Raw genomic sequence first — 11,501 nt, 5'->3', positions numbered from 1 at the left:
TCTCTCAAAATAAATGAATAAACTTAAAAAAAATTAACTTTAAAGAAAACTTAATCTTCTCAAACTATTCCAAATAATAGCAGAGAAAGGAAAGGTTCCAAATTCATTCTATGAGGCTAGCATTACCCAATAATAATAAATACCCAGATAAAGGCACTACAAAAGGGACTCCTGGGTGGCTCAGGCAGTTAAGGGCCTAACTCTTGATTTCAGCTCGTCATGATCTTATGGTTCATGAGTTTGAGCCCCGCATCAGGCTCCACGCTTATAATTCTGTCCCCTCTCTCTCTGCCCTCCCCCTCTCTCAAAAATAAATAAACTTTTTAAAAGATGCTACAAAAAACAGGGAACTACAGACCCATATTGCTGATGAACATAGATGTGATAATCCTCACAAAAATACTAACAAACAGAAGCCAATGATTTAAATAATTTAAAAAGTCATTCACCACGATCAAGTGGGATAAATTCCTACGATGCAAGGTGGTTCAATCTTCACAAATCAATCAACATGATACATCACTTCAATAAGAGAAAGGATAAAAACTATATGATCATTTCAATAGATGCAGAAAAAGCATGTGACAAAGTAAAATACATGATAAAAACCCTCAACAAAGTAGGTTTAGAGGGACATACCTCAACAAAATAAAGTCCATATATGGAAAACCCACAGCTAACAACATCCTCAATGGGGAAAAAGTGAGAGCTTTCCCCTACGGTCAGGAACAAGACAGGGATGTCCACTCTCACCACTGTTATTTCACATAGTACTGGAATACCTAGCCTCAGCAGTCAGACAACAAAATAAATAAAAGGCATCCAAATCAACAGGGTAGAAATCAGACTTTCACTTTTTGCAGATAACATGATACTCTAAATTCAAAACCCATTAAACTCCACCAAAAAGTTGCTAGAACAGATACACAAATTTAGTCAAGTCACAGAATACAAAATCAACATTCAAAAATCTGTTGCTTTTCTATACACCATTAATGAAGCAACAGAAAGAGAAATCAAGGAACCAATACCTTTTATAATTGCACCAAAAATAATAAGAAACCTAGGAATAAACTTAACTGAGGAGGTAAAAGACCTGTACTCTGAAAACTATAAAACATTGATGAAAGAAATTGTATAGGATACAAACAAGTGCAATGATATCCATGCTCATGGATTGGGAGAATAAATATTATTAAAATGTCCATACAACCCAAAGCCATTACAGATTTACTGCAATCCCTACCAAGATACCAACAACGTGTTTCACGGAAATAGAACAAATAATCTTAAAAATTATATGGAACCACAAAAGACCCTCAATAGCCTAAGTAATCTTGAAAAAAAGAAGGAAACTGGAGGTATTAACACAATCTCAGATTTCAAGATATACTACAAAGCTGTAGTGATCAAAGCAGTACAATACTGGCACAAAAACAGGCTCATAATCAAGGAAACACAATAGAGAAACAAGAAATAAACCAACACTTACAGGTCAATTAATCTTTGACACAGGAGGCAAGAACATGAATGGGAAAGACGGTCTCTTCAACAAATGGCGTTGGGAAAACGGCAGCAACATGCAAAAAGAATGAATGAAACTGGACCACTTTCTTACACCATAAACAAAAATAAACTCAGAATGGGTGAAACACCAAAATGTGAAACCTGAAACCATAAACATCCTAGGAGAGAGCACAGGCAGTCATTTCTCTGACATCAGTGGAAACATTTTTCCAGATGTGTCTCCGGAAGCAAGGAAAACAAAAGCAAAAATAAAGAATTGGGACTATACTGAAATGAAAAGCTTCTGCATAGCAAAAGAAACACTCAACAAAGCAAAAAGACAACCTACTGAATGGGAGAAGATATTTGCAATGACATACCCAATAAAGGGTTACTTTCCAAAATGTATACAGAACTGATACAACTCAACACCCAAAAAACAAAATTAAAAATGGGCAGAAGACATTAACAGACATTTCTCCAAAGAAAACATATGGATGGTCAACAGACACATGAAAAGATGCTCAACATCACTCATCATCAGGGAAATTCAAATCAAAACTACAATGAGCTATTACCTCACACCTGTCAGAATGGCTAAAATCAGAAACACAAGAAAACAAAGACAACCTACTGAATTGTTGGTAAGGAGTTGGTAAGGATGTGGAGAAAAAGGAACCCTCTCACACTGTTGGTGAGAATGCAAACTGGTGCAGCCACTGCGGAAACAGTACAGAGGTTCCTCAAAAAATTAAACATAGAATTGCCATATAACCCAGTAATTCCACTACTAGGTATTTACCCAAAGAATACAAAAACACTAATTCAAAAAGATATATGCACCTCTATGTTTATTATAGCATTACTGAAGTAGCCAAACTACATAAACAACCCAAATGTCCATCGATAAGCAAATGGATAAAGAAAAGTTATATACACGTGTGTGTATATAATGTGTGTATATATATATTCAATATATATAATGAAATATTACTCATCCATAAGAAGAATGAAATGTTGCCATTTGCAACAGTATGGATGGATCCAAAGTCTAAAATGTATTGTACTAAGTGAAATAAGTTAGAGAAAGACAATTACCATATGATTTCACTCATATATGGAATGTAAGAAATAAACAAACGAAGAAAAAATTAGACAAACCAACAAATACACTATTAACTATAGGGAACAAACATGGCTACCTAAGGGGAGGTGGGTAGGGGGATGGGTGAAATAGGGGTTGGGGATTGAGAGCACACTTAACCTTCATGAGCACTGAGTAATGTATAGAACTGTTGAATTGCTATATTGTACACCTGAAACATAACGCTGCACGTTAGCCATGCTGAAATTGAATTTTTTTTAACGAATAGAAAAACTAGACTGATAAAAGGTATTTCCAATGTGCATGTAAGATAATATCAGATACGTGTGCTCAATATCTGAAGAACCCCTGAATGTCATGACAAAGTAACCAAAGGCCCAAGTAGAAAAATGTGAAACTCCATCCCTCCTCCCCTACTGTTCTCCCATTTTCTACCTTTAGCTAAACAGCAACTTTACAGAGTATCTGTACTTAAGTAAATACTCATTTGCTAAAAATGAGATATCCTCATAAACAATCAAACCTTCCTGGCAATTGAAAGCTAGAGTTTAATTAGTATGACTCAAAGACATTGGAAAAACACACAATAATTTTACTTCTTTTATTTTTTTTTCAATATATGAAATTTATTGTCAAATTGGTTTCCATACAACATCCAGTGCTCATCCCAAAAGGTGCCCTCCTCAATACCCATCCCTCACCCTCCCCTCCCTCCCACCCCCATCAATCCTCAGTTTGTTCTCAGTTTTTAAGAGTCTCTTATGCTTTTATTTTTAAATTGATAATATAGAATTTCATTGGTAATACATTCTCATGAAACACACACCAAAACAATATAAAAGGTTATTCAATAAGAAATACTTCTTTCACTCCTAATCCTAATAGCCCAGTTGGTAATCAGTTACCTACCTTGACTTCCGGACTTTTCCTCATGTAATTATGCAAATATGAATAATTTGATATACATATATGCTGTGAACTGATTACCATAATAAATTTAGTTAGCACATCTGTCCCCTCACAAAATTACTTTTTATTTCATGGTGAGGACATTTAATATCTATTCTATTAGTAACTTTCAAGTATACAACGTAGCATAGTTCTGTAGTCACCATGCTGTACATTAGACCCACAAACTTACCTATCTTACAACTGGGAGTTATAACTTATAAGAGTTACAAGCAACATCTCAAAATTTCCCCCATTCCCCAGCCCCTAGTAACCACCAGTCTACTCTCTATTCCTAGGAGTTTGGCTTTTTTAGATTCCACATATAAGGGAAAATATACAATATTTGTCTTCCTCTGTCTGATCTAGTTCCCTTGGTATAATGCCCTCAAGATTTATCCATGTTACTATTTTGCTATTCATGTTGTTAGCAAATGACAGGATTTTCTTCTTTTTTATGGTTGAATAATATTTCATTTCTCATTAATGGATCAGATTAAATTAGTGACTGGCTTCAGGAGAAAAAGACCTACTATCAGCCAGGCTAGGCTACTGATTCTGAGTGATTCTAGTGATTCAGAGGCTTTCTCAGGACTTGTATGGATACACTTGTTTCTTGAGCCCTCTCTTGGTGAATTCTTTTTTTAAATTTTTTTTTCAACGTTTATTTATTTTTTGGGGACAGAGAGAGACAGAGCATGAACGGGGGAGGGGCAGAGAGAGAGGGAGACACAGAATCGGAAACAGGCTCCAGGTTCTGAGCCATCAGCGCAGAGCCTGACGCGGGGCTCGAACTCACGGACCGCGAGATCGTGACCTGGCTGAAGTCGGACGCTTAACCGACTGCGCCACCCAGGCGCCCCTCTCTTGGTGAATTCTTAAGCTTGTTTGTCTTCTAGATCATGTAATGCACCAGGCCAGGTGCTGAAAACCTCCCTTTAGCTTTCCCAAAGGAAAGAGCTAATGCTCACATTTGCGGTCTCTCTTTGGCCTACAGATTCCGGGTGAGTTTCTGGGCATGTTCAATAGCCTGTGCCCAAAGCTCATCCAAGCTGCCTTTGGGTCTGGGCACCAGGGTGAGGTACATTAGATGCTGGGGGATCTGCAGCCAAGGCAGTGGCTGCACCAGTGGCTGGTGTGTGGGTGTTTTCATCTGACCAAAGTGACAATGAAGTATGAAGCTGGAATAAAAACATCCAAAATAGCTTACCTTTTATGAGTTCTCTGTTAGAGGGATGCTGGAAAATCTGCCCCATCAAAACTTAGAAGCACACCAAGCAAGAAGACCTATGGAGCACAAAGCACAAGGAATAATTTATTGTTAGGTTTATGGTATCTGTAGGGGTAAACAAGAAGAAAAAACAGGATGAATATTTGATCAAAATTTAAAAATAAGGTGATTAACTAAAGAAAAAACAACTTGATAAATCACAAAATGTCAGTATATTATTTATATATCCCAGTAGAAACAGTTGAACACAGTCACCTCTGAAGAGTGTGAAGAGAATCAAAGAGGGGATCAAAGGGTATTGGCACAAAAACAGACACATAGACCGTGGAATGGAATAGAAACCCCAGAACTAGACCCACAAACGTATGGCCAACTAATCTTTGACAAAGCAGGAAAGAACATCCAATGGAAAAAAGAAAGTCTCTTTAACAAATGGTGCTGGGAGAACTGGACAGCAACATGCACAAGATTGAAACTAGACCACTTTCTCACACCATTCACAAAAATAAACTCAACATGGATAAAGGACCTGAATGTGAGATAGGAAACCATCAAAACCTTAGAGGAGAAAGCAGGAAAAGACCTCTCTGACCTCAGCCGCAGCAATTTCTTACTTGACATCCCCAAAGGCAAGGGAATTAAAAGCAAAAATGAACTATTGGGACCTCATGAAGATAAAAAGCTTCTGCACAGCAAAGGAAACAACCAACAAAACTAAAAGGCAACCAACGGAATGGGAAAAGATATTTGCAAATGACATATCAGACAAAGGGCTAGTATCCAAAATCTATAAAGAGCTCACCAAACTCCACACGCGAAAAACAAATAATCCAGTGAAGAAATGGGCGGAAGACATGAATAGACACTTCTCTAAATAAGACATCCAGATGGCCAACAGGCACATGAAAAGATGCTCAACATCACTCCTCATCAGGGAAATACAAATCAAAACCACACTCAGATATCACCTCACGCCAGTCAGAGTGGCCAAAATGAACAAATCAGGAGACTATAGATGCTGGAGAGGATGTGGAGAAACGGGAACCCTCTTGCACTCTTGGTGGGAATGCAAATTGGTGCAGCTGTTCTGGAAAGCAGTGTGGAGGTTCCTCAAAAAATTAAAAATAGACCTACTCTATGACCCAGCAATAGCACTGCTAGGAATTTACCCAAGGGATACAGGAGTACTGATGCATAGGGGCACTTGTACCCCCAATGTTTATAGCAGCACTCTCAACAATAGCCAAATTGTGGAAAGAGCCTAAATGTCCATCAACTGATGAATGGATAAAGAAATTGTGGTTTATATACACAATGGAGTACTACGTGACAATGAGAAAGAATGAAATATGGCCCTTTGTAGCAATGTAGATGGAACTGGAGAGTGTTATGCTAAGTGAAATAAGCCATACAGAGAAAGACAGATACCATATGGTTTCACTCTTATGTGGATCCTGAGAAACTTAACAGAAACCCATGGGGGAGGGGAAGGAAAAAAAGAAAAAAAGAGGTTAGAGTGGAAGAGAGCCAAAGCATAAGAGACTCTTAAAAACTGAGAACAAACTAGGGTTGATGGGGCTGGGAGGGAGAGGAGGGTGGGTGATGGGTATTGAGGAGGGCACCTTTTGGGATGAGCACTGGGTGTTGTATGGAAACCAATTTGACAATAAACTTCATATATTGAAAAAAATAAAAATTAAAAAATTAAAAATTGAAAAAAAAAGGGGATCAAAGCTCTGATGATTCATCATAAAAAATCATTTAGAATTATTTAATATTTTTTTCTTTTCTATTGTGGTAAAAAATATATAACACAATTTTGCCATTTTTAACCATCTTAAGTGTACAATTCAGTAGCATTAAGTCCACTCACATTGTTGTGCGACCATCACCACCCTCCATCTCCAGAACACTTTACCATCCTAAGGTGACTCTTGGCTGCCATTAATTAGTAACTCCCATTTCCCCCTTTCCCAACCCCTGCTGCTCACTATTCTACTTTCTGTCTCTAGGAACTGGACTATTCTAAGTACCTCACATAAACCGAATCATACATTTTCCCTTTTATATTCACTTTCTTTCATTTAGCAATATTTTCAAGGGTCATCTATATAACAGCATGTATCAGAATTTCGTTGTTTTTTAAGTCTGAATAAAATTCCATTGTATGCATATACCACCTTTTGTTTACACATTCATCTGTTTCCTCATCTGTGGAGAGGCTTTTGGGTCACTTCCAGTTTTTGGCAATTGAAAGGAATGCTGCTATGATTGTGAATAAAGCTTCTGTTTCCTCTTGCTTTGGAGTCTTAAGAATTCTTAATACCAAGTTATACGAATGTTTCAGTATAAAAGCAAGTGTTCACATACAGCATGTGAACAGGAAAATCTCCAGGGTTGGGGCAGCGGCCCTGATTCAGAACCTATAATAAGGAACACAGTTTCTGACTACTGGTGGTGCCCCTGAGAGGGACAGATGACATCAGGCACAGTGCTCAAAAACAATACTGGCTCATTGGACTGGAGGGATGGAGGTTGCAGGAAAAATGGAGGAGGACTCTAATAGACTAGGATGGCCTGATACATGTAAATGGCCTCTGAGGAGTTGTAAAGCCTATGAGACACTTCTGTACAATGGTACTGACACAATATAAAGGTATAAAATGTAAAGGTTAAGCCATTGGTGTGTGCCAGTGAAAGATTCAGGAGCAAGCCTAATGTCACAGAATAAAGACAAATATTTGCCTACGTTTGAAAAGAGCCATAGAGAACAAGTACGTGAGAGGGAGGAAAGAACAGGGATTGACCTCTTACCATCAAAGACTCCTAGTCAACCCCATGGTCAGGCAGAAAATTTACAATCATATACAAATGCAAGGAGTCCTAGATCTCAGGGTTTTAATAATCTAACTATAGATTGAACACAGTCCCAATCAATAGCCCAGCAAGCATTTTGTAGATATCTACAAACTGACTCCTAAATTTATATGGAAAGAGAATGACAAGAGAATAGCCAAAATAGTTATGAAAAAGAGTCATTTTTCATATCATTTATTTATATCATATATTAATCAACCCACCTACATACATATAATCTTCTAATATGCGTGCACACTGATGCACCAATTTGAATCCAGTGCCACATGGCTAATTCTAGCCTTCTCCTCTTGCTTCTCTGTAACATACCCATCCACAGTGACAGACCTGGCTCCCACCAGTTGTTATCTTTATTTGTTCACCTGTAGTATACAGGTATAGCAATTGCAGAATTGTTAACTCATACTCTCAGTGGGAAACAACTTTATTAACAATACTATTATGATCATGCTCAGTTCCACTCTTAGTCTTACAGATTCCAGTCAAAACACTATTTTTCAGTTATGTATGTCACATTCTTTTTTCCCAGTCCCTTCAGTGAGTTCACAACATACATGTATAATGTTGGGAAGGAAGTTTCATGTGCACACTCTTTTGACCCCTGCTTAGCCACATAAGAATGGCAGAAATATTGACAATGGTGGTGTGAAAGGAGAGAGGCCAGGATGGGACAATAAAGGAATTGAGATGCGGACAAGGAAACTCACTGTAGAGTTGGAAGACGGCTTGGCAAAGTTGGTCCTTGTGAGAGGGGGAGGAGGAAGGGAACCTAGAAATGTAGCTGAGAGAGAAGGGAGATGGAATGCCCTGTGTCAGGATTGACCAATGTGAGGACTATGGGGAGAAGTGACCAGGAGCTGCCATTTTTCTGCCCTCCATGCACACCTGCTTCAGCCCAGGGACACAGCAAGATCAGCTCACCCTTGTCACTTCAATTCCCAAAACTAGCCAGTTCCCCTCCCACATTTGGGGCTGGTGTTATAATGAGAGTCAATGACAGATTAGAAAATACTTCTTTCCAAAACCCTCCCTCTTCACTCTGAGAAAGTCTACCAATTGTAGATGTGCCTGAATTAACACACATTTAGCCCTGAGGTTGGGAGGTGTCAGGACTATGGAGTGAGTTCACTTTCACAACTGTCAGTTGAGAACCACAGGGAGGTACTGTCCCTGTTGAACGTTGGAGCAGGAACCTCAGGAAAAGGTTGTACATGAGGCTGGACTTGTCACTTACAGAAGAAACAGAAGGTCTTTAGGCAGTGAAAATATCATCAAATCACAGGACAAAATATGGGAAAATGACCCTAGTACCTAGAATCAAACACATAGCTCAGCGACCATGGAGTGAATTATGCTTTTCCTTGCTTTTCCCAGTCAGAGTTCAGAGTTCTAAAAAAAACCCATATTCTGTACATTTACACCGGTTAAATTTATATTGTAAGATGTATCATAAGTATAGAAGAGTGTATAAACATATATATCCAGTTAAAAAATAATAATGTGATCTCCCATGTAGGAATCATCTAATTATAAATTGGAGAACCAGCCATGTTTTAAAATTCCTATGAAAAGTTTTTAGAATTCCTTTGTGCATCACAAACTATTTGATGATGAAAATGATAATTTCAGGTTGAATTAGTGTTTTAAGATTACTCAGGTCCATGATGATGAGTTCATTATTGTCCTTAGGACACAGCTAATCCTTGAGGAGTTGATAGCAGCGTTTCATGACATCTCGAAAGGCCTCTATGAATTTGTCATTCCGGAGGGTGAAGATGAATGGGTTCAGGAAAGGGGTCACCACTAAAACCATCAGTGACGCTACCCTGTTGTACTCAGCTGCCTGCGTTTGCTTGGGTTTCACATAGAGGAACAAGCAGGTACCATAGCCAATCACAACAAAGGTGAAGTGAGAGGCACAAGTAGAGAAAGCTTTCCTCCGGCCCGAGGCTGAGGGGATCTTGAGGATGGTAGAGATGATGTAGGTGTAGGAGATGATTGTAGGGATCATAGAACCAACAATAATAAATACAGCCATTAAAAAAAGGATAAACTCTGTGAAAAGGCTATCATCACAGGATAGTTTGAGCAGTTGCCCTCGGTCACATAAAAAATGGTCTATCACATTTGATTTGCAGAAGGTAAGCTGAAATGTGGCATAGACTGGCCAGATTTGAAACAGGAACCCAAACACCCATGACACAATGACCACCCAGATGCAGGTGTGGCTGTCCATAATGATGTTGTACCTCAAAGGGTTACAGACAGCCACATAACGGTCCACAGCCATTGCTCCAATTAATACTAACTCCGACGTCCCCAAAGAAAGGTACAAATATAATTGTGCACTACAGGCTGTCAAAGACATTGCCTGCATCCCTGGAAGCAGCAGCCCCCAGAGCATTAAGGGGACAGCAACTGATGTGATCAGGATCTCTAGGACTGAGAGGTGGCCAAGGAAGAAATACATGGGGGACTGCAGACGTTTATCAACACAGACAATCACAATGATGACCATGTTCCCCATGACTGTCACTGAGTAGAGAAAGAAGAAAGTGGCAAAAAGAATATCATGTAGTTCTTTGGAGCCATGGAAGCCAAGTAGATAAAATTCAGTGGCGCTAGAATAATTCTTCAACATTTAGTCCTGTGCTCTTGTTCTTTATGGAATCTAGGGAACAAAGGAGAGTTCACAGCCTTCTAATTTCACAGGACTAAAGCTATTCCCAGGTGGAGGAAATATCATCTCTGCTCTTAGGCTGCATCATGACCAAGTGGGTTCATCTTCCACTATTTGCTGTCCAAGGTTGATGTTGAATGTTTTATGAAGAAAATACATATGAAAATAAACATATATATGCAAGAAGATGAGCAGTAGTCACTAACACCACAGCCTAGGCTTGAAAGCCCATCCACCCCTGTAGGCACTCTTGTCTTTCAATTCATCATCATCCTGCCTCCATCTCTGCTCTGACCTGCCACCCTGTCCAGTTCCCTGACAACAGTGTGTTCATTTATGCCACCAATGCTTCCACCCTAAATGCCCTACGATTTCTTCTCTGCCTCTTACGTCCATGTCCTACAAAATCTTACCAATCCCACCCAGATATGTTTACATATTTCTTTCATCTCCTCTGAATGTGGGCTCCATTTAACTTCTGTTCACTTACAGTTCTTGCTTCGGCTACCTGTATCATCATTTCAGCCCATCAGTAGAGCCAGCTGGCAGGGTGGTGGGTCTACCCAGAAAACTGTCATAAGATAACAGCTATTTTGAAACAAAGCATGGAGTCTTTCCCTGACTTCTGGGGAGCTGACTCCCTGAAGTGGATTATCCACTTTTTTCCTCCTTATTCTTATCATGAATGCCATCTCTGTCTCTCATTTCGGCGACTGTTCTTCCTGGTAGGAAGAACCTCATTAGCTTCCAGTTGGAAACTTGTAGCTCTGAGATTGTTCCTTCTGCCACCAGAGGACACCAGGGAGTAGGGGTCCAGAGGAGTAAAGAGGGGGCTGGGACTTTTATCCCCAACTCCCATCTGTCCTGTATAATCTCCACCCTGGCACCAGGGGACAAGAAAACAAGCAACACCCTCTGCCTTCCCCATGTCTCAAATCTCTAGTTTCAGCAAGGAGATAAGACCTCCCAAAAGGCAGTCTGTGTCTATTTCCAACCAGCCATGGTCTGCATCCTATAGAGAACCTTGGAGAAGTCCCCAGAGATTATCTGCTGTGTCCTCCTGTTTTCTCCAGAGACCTACAAATATGGAAAAGTGTCAGAAAACACCCAAAAGGCTCACACTGATCTGGTCAGTAAATCTGGGCTCCTTCCTT

General features: G+C 39.5%; 1 protein-coding gene across 1 annotated transcript; it reads right to left on the bottom strand.

The window, feature by feature from the left end:
• Window positions 1-9,363: 9,363 nt before the first annotated feature.
• On the bottom strand, window positions 9,364-10,308 carry LOC122486488 (putative olfactory receptor 9A1). The gene has a single exon (XM_043585861.1). It carries the CDS (start codon window positions 10,306-10,308, stop codon window positions 9,364-9,366), a length of 945 nt encoding a protein of 314 aa, XP_043441796.1.
• Window positions 10,309-11,501: the final 1,193 nt, after the last annotated feature.

This window comes from Prionailurus bengalensis, chromosome A2, assembly GCF_016509475.1.
Source record: "Prionailurus bengalensis isolate Pbe53 chromosome A2, Fcat_Pben_1.1_paternal_pri, whole genome shotgun sequence".
NCBI classification, from domain to species: Eukaryota; Metazoa; Chordata; class Mammalia; order Carnivora; family Felidae; genus Prionailurus; species Prionailurus bengalensis.
This window is presented reverse-complemented; position numbering and strand designations above follow the sequence as displayed.

Coding starts and splice junctions, on each gene's coding strand:
- LOC122486488 (XM_043585861.1), bottom strand. CDS start 10,308: ATGTTGAAGAATTATTCTAGCGCCACTGAATTTTATCTACTTGGCTTC.